The sequence below is a fragment of the Psammomys obesus genome, unplaced genomic scaffold, assembly GCF_907164565.1.
Source record: "Psammomys obesus unplaced genomic scaffold, mPsaObe1.curated_primary_1811, whole genome shotgun sequence".
Classification (NCBI taxonomy): Eukaryota; Metazoa; Chordata; class Mammalia; order Rodentia; family Muridae; genus Psammomys; species Psammomys obesus.
The window spans coordinates 9,952,585-9,969,345 of record NW_026596152.1 but is presented as its reverse complement, the minus strand read 5'-3'; the positions used below and the strand labels follow the sequence as shown (position 1 = coordinate 9,969,345).

Below are 16,761 nucleotides of genomic sequence, written 5' to 3'. Positions count from 1 at the left end.
GGGGGGGGGGGGGGGGGGGGGGGGGGGGGGGGGGGGGGGGGGCTCCTAACTGATGACGCAGCGCTCCTTGTCTTTGGCCTGGCCGCCGACACTGGTCTTCTCGCGGATATACATGAGGTCGCTGTGCACGCTGGGTCGGCGCGCAAAGGGCGCCAAGATGCCAAAGGCGTCGCCGGGGTCGCCGCCGCCGCCGCCGCTGCCCGCGCGCAGAAGCTTCTTGTTCCTCAGAGCTTTTTTGTGCAGCACGTCGCAGTACTGCACCGACACCTTGCGGTGCAGGTCGGGGCTCATCTCGCTCGGCAGCTTGGCCATGGCAAAGAGCGCGCGGAACATCTGGTCCAGGCTGCTGTTCTTCTTGGCCGAGATCTCGAAGTAGGCGCAGCGCTGGGGGTCGGCGCCCACCAGCTGCTCGATCTCCCGCTGCTCCACCTCGCGGTAGAAGTCCCGGTCCCCCTTGTTGCCGCAGATGACCAGGGGCACGTCCACGTTCTCTTTGGTTTTGTTCTTGAGACAGGACTTGGTATCTAGGATCTGCTGTTTGAGCCTCTGCACCTCCTCGAATGAGTCGCGGTTGTCCAAGCTGAACACCAGGATGAAAACGTCTCCTACAGGGGAACGAGGGGACAGGGTGAGGGCAGCTGCCGGGCGCGGAGCAGCGGACGGCGCGGGCCCCGCGCGCAGCACGCCAGCCCCTTCCAAACCCCCGCCGCTCCCCAACTCACCCGTGAGGATGGAGAGGCGCCGCATGGCGGGGAACGGATGGTTGCCGGACGTGTCCAGGATGTCCAGCTGGTAGACCTCCCCGCGGATGGAGTAAAACTTTCGGTGGAAGTCCTCGATGGTGGGGGTGTAGGTGTCCTCGAAGCGGCCCGTGAGGAAACGCGACACGATGGCCGTCTTGCCCACTTTAGATGAGCCGAGGATGACCATCCGGTAGCAGTTCTTGGCCGGGATACTGAGCTCAGAGTCGCTGGGGCACATCTTCTTGATCATCGCGGCCAGTTTCATTGCCCCGGGGGCGGATGCGGGGCCGAGAGGAGGCGGAGGGCTGCAGAGGGCTCGGTGGGGCGGGAAGAGCTTGGCTTCGGAACCAGCTGAGGTGGCTCTGGGGCACAGGGAGCGGGCTCTGGCTCTCCGCGCCACACACCGCCCTTATATGCAGCCTGCCGAGGCGCCCGGGCTGGCGCCTCCCAGCCTAGGTGCGTCACGCCCCGCCCCCGGCGAGCCCGGCTCCTCCTAGACTCCGCGACCTTCGCCTTGGAGCCCCCGGCTCCGCTCCAGCCCTACGTGCGCTGGGAGGACTAAGTACAGGTCACCACCACGCGAGGACCGGCGTTTCACACCACGACAGCCGCGGGGGCCCTGACTGTGCCACTGACTCTGTGACCTCTGGGATCTCCATTCTCTCAACATCATTCTCTCACTTTCCTTGGGCCTCAGTTTCCCACAAAATATGATCTGGTGATAGCAACAGGTTTGCTAGGCATTGGCCCAGCTCCAGTCACGTAGGTCCCCGGGCCGCGCTGCTTTTTGGGGCGCAGGGTCGGGTGTTTGTGGGTTTTCTGCGCTACCGTCCGCGCTTTGAGCTTCCGCCACCAGAGGGAAGCAGGGAGCCCCACGGGCACACTGGGAAGCTGAAGGTTGTGGCCAAGCTGGAGATGGGCAAGGGGCAGTAAGGGGATTTGGGAGCGGGGGAGACAGATTGGGGCACCACCGACTCACATTCCTGTTTTCATTATCCCAACTAGAGATAATCTGGTCTGTAGGGACCTCAGCAAAGGACAGCTACCATCCTCTATCTCTGACTTGGAGACACGCCCTTTTAAGAAATACAAAACAGGCCAGCAGCCCCTCTGGTCTCCCACCCCTCTCATGGGCCACTTTGCATTGAGAGAGCTGGGGTCAGGGGTGGGGAACGAAAGCTTCAGAGGAGGCCTGGGAGCAGGACCTTGTCTGTAGCTCGGTTTCCCTTTCTGGAAGACGACACTGGTTCCTCGATTGTGAAAAAGTGCAAACACTTTCTAAGACCAGCGCCTTGTCAAAACAATAAAAGTGTGGCACCAGGAAGGCTGCCCAAGGAGGAAGCCAGTGGCAGGTTGATCAGTAGCCAGGACTGAGTAACGCTTGGGAGAAATAGGATGCCTGCTGCTTGTAAGTGATGAAGTCAAGCTGTGTTCTCGTTCTGCCTCGACCTTGTCTCTTTAGAAGCCCGGAGACCCACCGACTGACAGATGCCGCTCACCCATCCAGGCAGTCTTGGTGCCCCACAGGAAGGGTTAGGTCATTCCCACCTACTGAGATGTCTGCACAGTGCCCCCAAGGTTTCATCCCTTCCTTGCAAAGCTCAGACTCCAGATCTCCAGCGCCCAGCCATCCTGCCCGGGGCCCTCACGGCCAGGTGGAGGGATCTGGTGGTCTAGGGACAACGCCCTCTCTGGAGCCGGCACTGGGGCCTGAGAAGAAGTAGCACTTGACAGATGAAGAACTAAAGCAGGGAAGCCAGCTGCCTCGCCCAGTGAGTACGCCGCCTGGCTCCCGATTGTCCTATCTTTACCTCTGCCGGTGCCCCCACAGCATCCAGAGGCGGTTGCAACTGTCTGGCCCTTTCAGGCTAGCAGGATATCCATATTCACTTCCCTCCCTCTCTCCCTCCCTCCCAGGCTGCTTCTACATCCATATCAATCGAGTAACCCGGGGACTCATCAGCTAGATCTAGGACAGGCTAGTTGGGGTGAAATCTTCACTTCTCTTGATTCTTGCCCCTACTGCTGCTTCCATCCCTTCTACATATGGGGTGCCTGCCCTCACCTCTGAGGACCGGAGCCTGAGCCAAACACAGGACTGCCGTGTGCAATAAGCAGCACAGAGTGTTCACTAAGGAGCCAAGGGAAGGGTGCAATCAAGGCTGCTTACTCCAGACTGAGGCCCTTTCCCTCTGCCTCCTGAAGGCATTGTGTGGAAGGCTGGGGCTCCGACTCAGGATGGCCGATGTCACCATTCCCCCTGGGTCTCCAGTCCCAGGAAGATCAAAGGGATAAAAACAGAGGGGTGGCAGGGCCAAAGACGTGGTCCAGCTCCACCTCCTGACATCTAGAGACCCAGGGCTCAGCTTGGATCCACGGCCTTCTCTCCTTCCACGGTCAGTGTCAAGGCTGGGCCTGACATCACACCTCAGTCCCCTCTAGATGCAAGGTGACACTGGCGCTGTCACTTTCTGGTATCTATCACCCACACCTCTGCTACCACAGCAGGAAGACCCCAGCCATCAAAGAGCAGTGGGGTACACGGCATCCCTCTCCAACCCAACCCCCTGCCTTCCTCCCCATGACCAAAGTCCTGCTAGCTGCCTCGGGGAGAGGCAAGTTATCCCTGTTTCCCCAACCTTCCTACAGCCTCCACACCAGCCTGTGGGGTGTGTTAGGCCCAGGGCCAGGCAGTAGGAAGAGGACTTCCTTTTCAACTTCCCACTGGACAGAGGAGATTCTGTCTTCAAGGCCAGTCCATTTGGGCTGGACTGGCAGCCTAGGGCTCACTGAAACAAGAGTGTCGTAGCCCAGAACCTCCAAGTGGGAAGGTGCTCATAGTCACTCCTGTGGAAATCCATCCTTGAGAATCACCTCGGCGCCTTGGCACACATCATCCCGATGCCCGGAATAACTGCCCTTCAGCTTATGCTCTCAACTTCAATGTCATCCAGCCTGAAAAACACCATCTGACCACACGGGGAAGAGCTGGGAATGTAACTCGGCGAAAGAGCAGGTACAAAGCCCTGGGCACAGCAGTGGAAAGTTTTGGTGTCTTTAAAAACTCAGTCCTGTTATTGTAAACATGTTTTTGTGTTAACCCCAGGTGTGGATATGGGGCTGATTCAGATTGCCCGTGGCGGCAAACTATTTGCCTCGTGCGGGCTCTGGGTGGGGCTCTTTCCAGCTGCAGATAGTTGAAGTCTGAAGACTCTGGAGAGGGAATAAATGCCAGAGTCCAGAGAGAAAGGGGGGGCTCCCAGAAAGAAGGGGGGCTCCCAGAAAGAAGGCTGCCGATGCTTCTCCCAGCTGCTCCTGGTTGCTGCTGTTGCAGTTTGACAAGAAGAAGAAAAACTTGGAGATTTCCTGAAATGAAGATTGAACTTTCCCCAAGGAACCCAAAGAACCTCACCAGCAGGAAGTAGCTAACCTTCTTCTCTCCACTAACCTTCTTTCTCTCTTACCTGGTGTCGGAAGGTCTTAGGTACAGGTATAGGAGAGGCATTAAGAAACCCAAATAAAAGATTAAAAGTGTGACTACCCACTACCGTGAGAAAGCAAAAATATGTCTGACTACATAGACTCCATTTCAGAAAAGATGACGATTGAAGAGGAATGTAAAGTGACGAAGACCGTAAACAAACGCGGAGAGGTGACTCAAGCCTGTGTGGCTGGTGGCCTTAGTGACTCCATCTCTAAGCGTGTTCCCCGAAGCAATGGAGACTGCCCGAGTAGACAGGGACACAAGTGCTCACCATGGTGTGTCAGTCACAGCACTGGAGTGAGAGCCCCCAGTGTCCACTGAGAGGCCACGTAATCAAGACACGGTCTGTCTACGGTGGAGTGTGTCCCCATCAGAGCCCCCCTGGAAGTGACCACGGCTAAGAGAGGGCGTCTCCCGAGACAGGGGTTTCGTTAGAAGAGCAGCAGAGGTGGGCCAGGATGTGGTCTCGTCGTGCAGCGCCCTAGGTCTCCATCAGCAAGGACCTCACCGAATATGGCCACTTGCTAGAGTCTGAAGTTGAAAGGCTGGATCCTCAAAGTGTGCTTTTGGGAGGGAGCAGAGCCTTTAAGAGGAGGGGCCTGGTGGGTAGTGTTTTCGTTTGTTTGCTTGTTTGTTTTTCAAGGCAGGGTTTCTTTTCATTAACAGCCTGGCTATCCTGGAACTTGCTCTGTAAACCAGTCTGGCCTTGAACTCAAGTGCTTGGGATTAAAGCGTGTGCTGCCACACCCGGCCTGGTGGGTAATCTTCCGGTTATAGCGAGTCTTTGAATGGGGCTCCAGCCTTTTCCTCATTTACTCTTTCCCTCTCAGTGAGCAGTTTGTCCTACCATGTTCCCCCACCACGACACACTGTCTCGGCCTGGGCTCAAAGCAACATGGTCACTAATCGGGAGGCAGCCCCGGCTCTCTGGCAACCGGCCCACCTCAGCCTGTTGAGCCTCCTTGGTGGGCTCCACCTCGTCCCTGTCTCCTGTTGGACTTGAACTGACACACTGGGGTTCAGACACACATGCCCAGTCCTGCTGTGAGTGTATGACCAGGACACCATGGCCCACGGTCCTCAGTGGGTATTCAGGTCTCTTCCTTTCCCCAGAGTCCTCCTGCAGCCCCTTCTCACCTCTGAGATGGCGTCATCTCCATGTCTGCCTTGGCTGTTGCCTCCACCCAGCCTTCAGGGAGCTGGGCTGCCTCTTCCCTCTGCCCAGACCTACAACCTGGCAGCTGAGCTAGTTGAGCTAGTAGATGCAGGGTTCCAGGGATCAGAGCTGAGCCTCCTTTGCAGAGGCCTGGATAAGGGGGCAGCATTGGTGGTGGTGGTTCTTTGCTCCATTTGGTGCCAAGGGTACCAGTGTTTCTCTAACTCAGCCTTGCCAGGACACCTGCCTGAGCTGCGGGGCCGGACCTGCACAGGACTATTTTCAGTGAGGACACAAGTAATGACTGCTTGCTTCAGTGGTCCTGGTACCTTCCACCTACCCAGCGGGGTATGAGAGAGGGACACAGCTCAAGATGACAATCCTAGACCCTGTCAAGGGCCCAGGGCAGCAAGGTTCTGAGGCCACACCAATAAAATGTATGATTCTTGTCTGCCCAACCTAGGACTCTAGCTGATGCTCCGGCCTGGGGCGGGCCTGGAAATGTGAGCCAGGAGACCTGTGCGCAGTGAGATGGTAGGCCCTGGCCACTTGTAAAAGACCATGCAAGCCTTGGCCAGGGGCCTGGGTGACAATAACAGGATGTCAGGATAGGGCAGCCCTTAGATGCTGTCCCATGAGCTAGCCTTGGGCTAGAACGGCTATAGGCTGATTCTCTGGATCCCCAAATCTCACAAGGTTTTCTGGGCCAGTGATGAGCTATGGTAAAGGAATGCAGCTGAGACTATGGGATGAGGGTCTTTGGTGAGTTGGGATGATCACCCCAAACTCCAGCAAAGTTTATCCATCAGGAGCCTGGAGTCCTGAGGGTCAAGATGGGACCAGCTGCTAATGGCCACACAGCGCCAGGAGGGGCAGAGGAAGGCTGTCCTTCACCCCCTCTGATGCCCTAGTATCAACTTGTGACCTCGCCTTCTTGATCACTTGTGCCCTGCCTACACATCCCATCTCTCCAGCTGAATTTTACCCAGCTCAGATGGACGCAGTGGTGTCCACTATGCTCTGCTTTTGGGTGGCAATCTTAGTGGAACGGTAGTGCCACTTAATCTCACAGACCTCTGCCCTCAGCATCCAGCCTGGTGGACATTGAACTGTGTTCCTGGCAGCGAGGGCATGTCCTGGGAATGCTGGGGCATGGTGACCCAGGGTGCCCACTGCCTAGGAAAGGCTGTGGCTGCAGCCAGTTCTATTGCTGAGGTCTTCTGACAGTTCTCTCTGGATCCTGGACAGCACCAGGAAGCTGCACGGAAAAGAAAGGGCCACACCAATCTGGCCCAGAAGCCCTCAAGGGATGTAGTCCCTTGCCCTGCCCAGCCCTCCCACAGCCTACAGCCCATCCCTCACACACCTCCCCTCCTGGGACCTGGACGGGAAGGGGACCAGGGAGCGGATCAGAGAGGTGCTGAGGTCGCAATGCCTTTATTAGTGTGTCCAGGCAGGGTGGGGATGGGGGTCCCAGTGGTCACGCTGCATAATGCCCGAGGCCCCCAGGACTGGTTTCCAAGGCACAGGTACAGTGGCCAGCGCTGCTCTCCCCAAGAAGGGTTGTTGCTTGGGGCAGCCTGGAGGCCAGATCAGCTTTCTACAGGTCCCTCATGGCCCTGTCAGCTCCTTTTGTGCAACCTGATAGCGTTCTGTCGGTAGATCTCAGCAGTGAAGGGCCTGTGGGCAGACAGAGGTTCCAGTGGGCCGCTCCAGGAGACCACCACATCCCAGCACCAGAACCTGCCCCACTGGTGAGGACCAGGGCCCACCTTCCCACTGTTGCCCAAGGCTCGCCTAGAGGCTTAGCCAGAGGGGCCTGGAGGGACCAGGGCCACATGCTTGCCTACCTAGGTCTCAGGGGCCAGGTGTACCCTCCCCTCCCCAGCCTTCCAAGCCAGGCCTGGTGAAGCTTGCCAGGCCAAAAAGCGCAGGTCTAGATGAGAGGCTTGGTCTAACTCGGCCACCATCACATCCATCTCCCACCCCACCACGATCTACTCACTCTTCATACAGGAGGGCCACCACGTAGACGAGCCCCACCAGCGCTGTCAGCAGCAGCCCCGTGGGACTGGCGTGCCTGCAGACAGATGGACCATCAGTTGGAAGGACTGAGTCACTCCTACCGGCTCAGGGCTGGTCTTTAGCTGGTGCTGGGATCCTTCTGGCGGATGAGCTAAGTCTGCTGGTGCCCCCTTCCTAAGTCTGATTCTCTAGAGAGGCCCAGGGAAGCGGGAGGGAGGAAGGACACCTTGTGAAGTACTCGCTGCCTCCTCCTTAAGACCAAGGCTCTGGGACAAGGAACATTTCCACTGCCCACCACATAATATTCTTAGGAAGGAAGCCTCCTGGAGTAGGGGGGAGCCAGCCCTGGGCTGCCATGAGCACACACATGGCCTCATGGGCAGGTTTTGCCATCTGATCTCTGGCCCATATACAAGTTCAGCCCAAAGCCACTGTCAGGGGTGGCCCTGGTTGGGGGAAGGATCTTCTTCCCACGCCAAGGCCTTCCCCTCAGAGCCAGTGGTCTCACACTAGCCCTCTGACATGCTCGCTCCCTAATGCCCCTCAGACCTCACACTAGCCAGTCTGTTTATGAGTCTGTCTGGGAGGGGCAGGGGCTCCTCCACTGTACTGCACAGCACAGCACAGCACAGCACAGCACAGCGCAGCACACAGGCCCACCTGCACTTGCCACTGCCCCAGGCCCTGAGCTGACCTTCTAGCATCCTAGCCCAGGGAGTCCCAAAGAGTCCTTGGCAGAATGTACACAGCCTATCTATCATGGCTCTCTGCAGGTGACCAGTCTCTGACCTCACTCTGCCAATGAATGCAGAGAGCCTGCTAGTGACAGCAGGGAGGAGTCCCAGCATGTCTGCCTCAGGTTTCCAGAAATAGCTGCTGCCAAGCTGCCCCCTAGTCCATTTCTATGGTTACTTCTGGCTCCTCTGGCTTCTGCAGGGCCTGGGCTGCCGCAGCCACCTCAGCAGGAAGGGAATGAACCAGAAGGGACAGGAAGAGACCTCAGGTCACTGGGGGATCTGCTTGCCTTGAATAACCCCATTACGTATGTAGCCACCCAAGGGCAGAGGGCACAAGAGGGTATGTCTCCTTAGGGCCCCTCTGCCTTGCTCACTCCCTAATGTCCACTTGAACCTCACATTGGCCAGTTTGTCCGTGCGTCTGTCCGGGAAGGGCAGGGACACGAGGCTCGTCTGCCCTTAGAGTCTGGCCACCACCTCTGCCAATGCCGCAGGCCTTGAGCTGAACTTCCCCCTAACTCTTTAAGGTCATAACTTGTGCCTAAATTAGTACTTTGGGCTCTAAATTAGTACTCTGTCCTTGCTGTTCCTTTCAACTTTGAACTTGGAACAGCTCCTGATGTCCGTGTCCTGGCCTGAGGGGGACGGTGGCCATGATGCTCTCACTTTCATTCTGGCTAAATAAGTACTTTGTCCCCAGCCAGGGTTCAGCTGTGTTTCTGGTGATGTGGGGTTCTATGGGTCAGGAAAGGCCTTGGAAGATGGCTGGCTAATAAAACCTTGGGCTGGTGTGTTGGGCTTGATCCTTAGGGAGAGCCCGGACACCAAGCTGGCGGTGAACATGCCCCCACAGTTCACTACCTCACAAAATGGTGAGCAAAGCTGAAGGGAAGTGCTTTGGGAGCCAGGAACCTAAGCAACAAGACCATCTCTGCCACAGATTTACTATATGGCCTGAGGTGAGCTCAGTCTTCGGCCTCAGTTTCCCCACCTGTCACGGGAAAGGGTGGACTCACTGACCTTGACCTGCTGTCAATATTCCTAAATGAAGCAAGTCTTCAATTGACTACAACAGTCACTGATGTGGCCCCAGCGAAAGGCTTGTGGGAGGCCCTGAAAGAACTTCCCCTGCCTTGATCCGAGATGACGGTGTAGGTGACTGCTCTTGGCTGCTCTGGGCAGCCAGCTCTCTGGCACATGTTAGGTGCTGTGGGCAAATACCCCCTCTTTCTGTTTCAGCTAGAAGCACCAGGCCCATGATCAAGGCAAGTTCAAAGACTGCTGGGAGGTGCTGATATGGGTATGAACAGTCCTGTCAGCTGGCTCCCTGACACGACCCCTCATCTCCACGAAAACCTGGCCACTTACTGGCACCTTGGTGCAGCTTGACTTCCTAACAACCCAGGACAGACAAGACAGTCCTGCTGGCAGATGATCACAGCCCAGATCAAGGAGCTCAGAGCCCAGAGTACCCCTCTTTTTGCTGTCAGACTGGAAAGGCAGAAGACTGGAGAAAGGCTGACACAGGCCTTGGGCTCCTAGGAACCCCTTGCCCTGTCTGCTAAGGACTCATATCTGGGAGTGGGACCTGAGAAGCAGAAGACAGACAGGCTGTGGGAGGCCTCTTGGGTCAGTGTCTGCTGCCAGGTAAGGGTATTAAGTCAGCTCCACTAAGCCTCAGGTGACAGCCCCATCCCCAGCATGCTGGGCCTCTGCATGTCCAAATCCTCCAGCGGCAGCTGGTAGGTGTCACGTGTTTCTGGGAGCCCTGACCTGGCCACTCCGAGCTTGGAGTGACCTTCACTCTTGGGCACCAGGCACTACCAGTGACATAGATGGACATGTGTTTTGGCTCTGCCATGAGAGAGGAGACAGGCCACTGATCACTGACTCCAGCCCAGGGCACGGGAAACCCTGAGGAAGCAGGAGGAACTTTGTGGAGGAGGGGACACCACCAGATGGTTTTGCAAGAATGGGCTAGGGATCGATGCAGGCCTGTTCCCGTCAAAGGGACAATATGCGTGGGGCATGGCAGAGATGCTAAGTGCGCTGGGAGATCAGGAGGCTGCAGGAGGAGAGGGTGGCACAGGGCTGTCTGGTTTTGGACACTGAGCTTCTACAGGAAGCTCGCTCCTTTGGTCTTGGCCCACCATTCCCCATCCTCAATTATTTTTTTGTGTAGCCTTCTCTGTGTAGGTGACAAGTACTCACATGAGTGCCCAGCCTAGGTAGTTGGCTGTGCTCCCCCAGTACATGGGGTTGTCCAGTACACTGAAGGGAAACGTGGTCACTCTGGCCTCCTTGAGGATCCCAAAGTAGTCACCTGTGAGTGAGATGGGGGAGGATGTGAGGCCCACTTAGCCCTCTCTGATTTTGCCACACCATCACCAAAAGAAATCCCTGGTGGCCTTGCAGGTGAGGCGGGGCCCTATGTCCCAGGAGCCTTCCATGCAGCAGTGGGAACAGAGCCCACGGCGCCCAGGACCGGAGCCTTCCCATAGGCTCTGCAAGTGAGCTGGGCACTGAGGCTCCCAGCTTGGTTCCTCTCTCTGCTGGGCCCCAGCACACCGGTCTCCTCCTTCTCCCCTCCGGGTGCCTCTGTCTGCCTGTCCCCATCCTGAGAAGCCTCACAGTGCTTACACCCCTTCAGAGCCCCCACCCGCACCTTCAGCATGTCTGCTCCCTATCTGCAGGCTCTGCCCTCCTCCCACCCTGGCTGCCCCCCCTTCTGCCCCCTAGCCTTGTTCTTTCTCTCAGGCTGGCCAGATGCTCAGGGTGTGTGCTGATTCCTTTTGTTACCTTGACACAAACTGGAGTCACCTGGGAGGAGGGAACCTTAACTCAAAAAAAAAAAAAAAAAAAAAAAAAAAAAAAAAAAGGCCTCCATGAGGTTGGCTCGTGGGTATGTCTATGGGGCGTTTTCTTGATTAATGATTTATGTGGGGGAGTCAAGGCCCAGCTCACTGTGGGTGGTGCTGTCCCTGGGTAGGTGGTGGCCCTGGGTTGTATCAAAAGGGCAGCTGAGCTCCTCTGTAGTCCACTTCAGTTCCTGCCTCCAGGTTCCTGCCTCAGTTTCCATCCCCGGCTTCCGTCAGTGATGGACTGTGGCATGTAAGCCGAGTAGACCCTTCCTTCCCAGCTTGCTTTTGGTCATGCTCTTTATCACAGCAACAAACGTGAACGGGTTAGCTGAGGCTCTGGCCTGCTCACCACATGCCTCCTGTCATTCTGCAGGTCAACCCAGGGGAGCCGACACAGGGAAAGACCACCAGATGACCACTCATCCACCCACCGTGACCAGGCCATGCCACAGAACACAGCATCTGGTCCAGGCCTCTATGTGAGCAGTGTCTCCACTGGGCAGGGCAGCCTTTCTCAGCAGGCCTCTCCTTTGTCCCCCATTAGACCAGAAAAACAATGCGGCTTCATCCCAGGCAGAAAGTAGGGCAGCCAGCCCAACAAGGGGAGCCCCTGCAGGAGGGGCCTGGGGGAAATTGGCGCAGTCATTGTTGGCGACAAAAGGTACAAGACTCCAAAAGGCTGCCTGGAGACCACTGGAGGGAAGCAGGAAGCGGGGCAGTGGGGCCTGACGGTGGGTGGCACAGAAAGCTGCTTCAGGCTGAGTCACAGGAGAGGGACCATTCTGCTCTACTTCCAAAGCTTGCAGGGCTCTCTGCTTTCTAGGCCATGTCTACCAAAAGCCATGCCAGAGATGCTGCACCCCTCTGACTCACTTCTGCTAATTTTCCCCATCTGGCCCCAATCACCATGGTGGGCTCTCCAGTCTGTCTTCCGGTTCCCGGGTACCCGCATAAGCGCCTTCCCTGCCCCCACTCCTCAGCCCTGTCCACCCTGTCTTCCTGGACTTGACATTACCTCATCTCTTCCTTAGGTGGCCACAGCCCTTTTCCACCCACAGGAGTGACCATCTTACTGCTCCTTGGCTCCTATCTCCATGAGGAGGATCTGTTTCTACACGAAGCTCGCACCTCTGGTCTTGGCCCACCATTCCCCATCCTCAATTCTTTTTTTTTGTTTAGGCAGGGTTTCTCTGTGTAGCCTTGGCTGTCTTGGCCTGCCTCTGCCTCTGTGAGTGCTGGGATTAGAGGCGTGCCCTGCCACTGACAGGCTCATCCTCAACTCTTTGTTGCTGAGATCCTTTCTGAGGTCCCTACCTCCTTGGGAAGGAAGCTTCAGTCCTTCAGGCGACCTTATCTGCTCCTAGCCCTGCCACACCTCTCCAGCACCGCCAGTAGCCTCCCGCCTGACCTGCCCCTCTTCCTGCCTGCACTCTGCATCCCCTCACACCAGGCTGGCCTCACTCTCTCCCAGGATGGCTCCCAGCAGCTCCTGCCTGAGCAGCAAGCACTGATCTACCAGCAACAGTACTAGGATGCCTGGCTCATGTGCTTCTTGGTTTCTCGTGGCATTGTCACTCCTAAGCACACACTTGAGAGCTCCAAGTCTGCCACTGGGGCAGCCTGGCCCGGGCAGAGGACAGGCCCATGTTATGTCCTGAAGGCTAGGTGACAGCAGGGTTTTGAAGACTACCAGAGGTCCTGGTGGAGGTTAAGGCTCAGAGTCTGGCCTGGTCTTTGCATGACAATCAGGAGGGGTCAAATCTGGTGGCTCCTGTGCAGAGCTAGCTCTCCGGTAGCTATGCTAGCCTCAGGGACATCCTGGGAGCTGGAACAGGCACCTCTGTGGATGGGGCTCCCAGTTTCCTGGCATCCATGCTCTGCAGCCCCTTATCCTCAGCCTCCTCTGCACACTCTCTCTTGAGATTGCCCTTTCTTGCTTTCAAGGTGATGGAAGTCACTGTTGTCATGAGTTGAGAAGGTGTCTGGCCAGACCGGATCACTTTGGGTTCCTAGGCCCAAAGCACTGGAGCCCCATGGAGTGGAGGCTGGAGAAGAGACCATATCCCTCTACCCTGTGCAAGCTTTGCCTGTAACTACCATAGCCAAGCTCCAACTACCTGGTAGCCAAGTGTGCTAAGCAAACCCAAGAGTGGTTGTGAGGTAGAGGGTCTAGTCCTGTCTGCCCTATTCCAGTCCAGCTGCACTCTGCAGACAGTCTGCCTGAACAAACAACTACCCCATCCCCGCATGCAGACGAGGTGCTGCGCCCAGGAGAGCACTCTGGGGCCCATCAACCAGGACTAGGGTCTTTTCCTGTCTCCCAGGAAGCAGCTGGGTGCCCTGGAGTCCGATGAGAGAGCAAAACTGAATCGGTCCTAACCTCACAGGCCGGGTCCTCCAGTGCTTCTCAAGACACATCAGAGGTGACAATACCTTGGCTCCGCTCTCCCTTGCACCCTGGTATACCTGCTCAAGGTCATCCCACTCCTCGGGGTCTTACCTAGAAAAGTCCCCGTGAACCCCAGCGCAATGAAGCTGGACAGCACAAACACGAGGCCCCAAACCAGGAATGCAAGGCCCAGGAAGTAGGTGGTGCTGTTATCCAAGCCCTCCATCTTGGGCTGGCTCATCATGGCCTGTGTGAAACTGTGGAACAGGGATAAGGAGAGTCAGCATGTCATAGCAGGTATGGCAGGTACCCTGCCTTTCTCGGAGTTGTCAGCCCCAGGGCCATATGCTCATTAACCATACAGGCACTCCAGGTAGGGCCCAGGCTCCTGCATGAACTCTCTAGTCCTCAGGGTCATGAGGACTGGGCAAGACCAAAGGCCCAAGCTTGCCAGAGTTTTTAATCTTTTCAACGAGAAGTCACAAATTCTGACACATATACAAAATATCCTAAATCTTAGAAATGGATCACTCATAAAAGCCATTTATGGCTTCATGCATGTTAGCAGGGCTCAGTCCCCAGGCCATCAGTTTGCACTTTGAGGCCCTGTCAACTTGCACTGTGAATGAGCTCATAGAGGAATGGGTGCACATGCAGTGCAGCTCAGTGCAGGCAGCAAGCCCAGCGCCTGGGGCCTAAGCCTGGCTTGTGCAGTGCAGGGTAAGCGCAGGCCCAGCACTTAGAGACCTGAGCCTGGCATGTGCCATCTGTGGTGATGGGCACCATTCTCCTTGCAGACCCCAGGCCCGAGGCTGGCTTGCCCCATACTGCTTACTTACTTGTCATGGACCCTGCAGAGGCCAAGCCACACCTGGGCAACTGGCCTAAGTTTTAAGTCCCATCAGAGGCCCTTTATGTCCTTCCCTCAACTAGGCTTTGCGGCCAAGTGTTTGCAGGCCCCACCGAAAGGTGGGCTCTGAGCACAGGGACTGTGAACGATGGCAGCATCAGTGGGCTTGGAGGGTCAGGCTCTCTGGCACCTGGCACAGGAGAGGGTGGAGGGTTCAGGGAAGCAGCTGGCAGTGGGTCTGGGCCTCAGCAGGAGGGAGTGGGCACTGACAAGAGGAAGGCCCTGAGTGCAGGGGACACAGAAGGAGGATGTTGAAGGCGAGCGCTCGTGTACAGGCACATGTCCACTCTGCCTGCAACCACAATGCCTAGAGGAGATGTGGAGACCTGCCGTCCACACACAGCAACTACACATACTTCTCTCTCTGGCTTCTGCCAGCCCACTGACCAACCCACCCATCTGTCTGTCCATCCATCTACCCATTCATCCCTCCCTCCCTCCCTCCTTTCCTCCTCCCTCCTTCAATCCATACACATACGTATCAACACATCCACCCATCCTTCTTCCATTTGTTAACTCGTCACTAGGGACCCAGCTACCTACTTGTCCATCCACCATCACCCAGAAGCCTTTTCTCTTTCGGCAGAACACACCCATCCCCTCTCTTCCCTCACTCACTGCGGAGGAGGTTGTAATCCTATTCCTGGGCCACACTAAACCTTGCCTCCTTGGAATTCTTCCAACCAACCTGATGGTCAGCTCTTGGGGACAGCTACTTTGTCTTTCTCCATAGGCCAGGAGGTATATGAGAAGGAAGGGAGGACAAAGGCCTGAAATGGACACCATGGCAGAGGCTGGCAGGTGACCTGCCACCAGCAGTGCAAGGTGGCAGGGCAAGCTCAGCCACCAGCAGTGCCCTGGCTCAGGATTCTCCTACAACCCCAGGCCGAACTACTGAGATGGGCTTGGGACTGTGGCTGCCGAGGAGCTAGGTAGCAAAACTCACACCTGTGTTTTAGGGGGTGGCTGCACCTACAACCCACTCTCTAGACGGCGCAGCGACTCCTTCACCCTGCAGACCCTGCCGCTGAGGCCAGGGAAGATTAGACTCCCAGCCTCACGCTCTCCCTGCGATCCCTTGCACAGATGTGCAATGGGACCAGACCTTCAGGCTGAACCATGTTAGCTACCTGCTTCCTGGCTACACTTCGTAAGGGCTCACAGCGCAGAGAAGAGGGTTGATTCTTCAGTGGTCTGGGTGACACCAACTGCCTAGTAGCCTCTGAGCCCCAGCTACCTGAATAGAGGACACAGAGAGCCTGTGGGGCTCTTTCTGGCCAGCCCTAGGCCACAGGTCTTGAGTTCTCAGGGACATCATCAGCTCCCGGAAGAAAAGGGGAAGGATGCTTCAAACGGACTGCTCCAGACTGCACAGAGGGGAAGGACAGGAGAGGCTGATCTTGTGACAAACTCTGGGAGGATGCAAAGCATGTGGGATGCTGTGATAGCTGGGGCTGTAATATGGGCACTGAGTGGGGACCTCAGGCTTCAGCTGAGGTCTGAAGGAAGAACTGACATGGTGGAGGTGGAGTGGAAAGTTTTAGTATCTCTAAAAACTCAGTTATGTTATGTAAACATGTTCTTGTTTTAATCCTAGGTGTGAGATATGGGGCTGATTCAGACTGTCCACAGCAGCAGATTATTTACCTCGTGTGGGTTCTGAGATGGGCTCTTTGCCAGCCACAGACAGTTTAATTCTGAGGACTTTGGAGAGGGAATAAATGCCAGGGCCCAGAGAGAGAAAGGGGGGCTCCAAGAGAGAAGAATGCTGCTGATCCTCCTGCTGTTCCTGGTTGCTGCTGATGCAGTTTGATGAGAAGAAGTTGAAGATATCCTGACTACAAAGATTAGATTTGCCCTAAGGACGCTACCAGCAGGAAGTAGCTAAAGAGAGCTGAACCCCCACCAACCTTCTTTCTCTCCTGCCCAGTGCTGGGGTGTTGGAAGGGATTGGGGTGAAGGGAGGTAGAGGTGTAAGAAACCCAAATTAAAGTAGATTTAAAAGTACGCCGACAGTGGGGGTGTTATGGAAAGACTATTCCAGAATGAGGAATGGCAAGGAATAGAAGCCTTAAAGCTCAGGAAAAAAGTATAGTTCAAGAGGTGTTTGGAAGGGACTGCACAACTGTGATGCCCACACACTGGGTGGAGCAGGGGGCCAGGAGACAGAGGGGTTCTTTGGAGGAAGACACTGCCGGAAATGACCCTGGCCCAGCTGAGAAGAAAGGAGATTGCAGACAAGGTCTGGGGGCCAGAGCAGACATCTTAAAGACGGAGCCCTGCCCTGTGCCCAGAGATGGTCCACCCTGGCTGTTTGTACCACTGCCGAACATTCCTCCACTGGCTGGGCTAGGAGTCGGCCAGAGAGGCAAAGTGTACCATGGGTCATTTGCTCCAGCCTGCCAAGACGTGTGTGTGTGTGTGTGTGTGTGTGTGTGTGTGTGTGTGTGTGTGTG

General features: G+C 56.3%; 2 protein-coding genes across 3 annotated transcripts in view; both read right to left on the bottom strand.

The window, feature by feature from the left end:
* Positions 1-16: 16 nt before the first annotated feature.
* Positions 17-1,150, bottom strand: Rasd1 (ras related dexamethasone induced 1). Its single transcript, XM_055594427.1, has 2 exons — positions 723-1,150; positions 17-605 (listed from the first exon to the last, which is right to left on the bottom strand). Exons 1-2 carry the CDS (start codon positions 1,006-1,008, stop codon positions 46-48), a joined length of 846 nt encoding a protein of 281 aa, XP_055450402.1. The 5' UTR covers positions 1,009-1,150; the 3' UTR covers positions 17-45.
* Positions 1,151-6,804: 5,654 nt separating this feature from the next.
* The window catches only part of Pemt (phosphatidylethanolamine N-methyltransferase), an 82,825-nt gene continuing 72,868 nt past the window's right edge, over positions 6,805-16,761 (bottom strand). For both annotated transcript variants that reach the window (XM_055594355.1, XM_055594357.1), the window contains 4 exons: positions 13,507-13,652; positions 10,357-10,468; positions 7,389-7,463; positions 6,805-7,063 (listed from right to left, as the gene is read on the bottom strand). In XM_055594355.1, the coding sequence (XP_055450330.1) occupies positions 7,006-7,063; positions 7,389-7,463; positions 10,357-10,468; positions 13,507-13,652 (391 nt within the window). In that variant the 3' untranslated portion in view covers positions 6,805-7,005. The remainder of the gene's footprint in view (positions 7,064-7,388; positions 7,464-10,356; positions 10,469-13,506; positions 13,653-16,761) is intronic.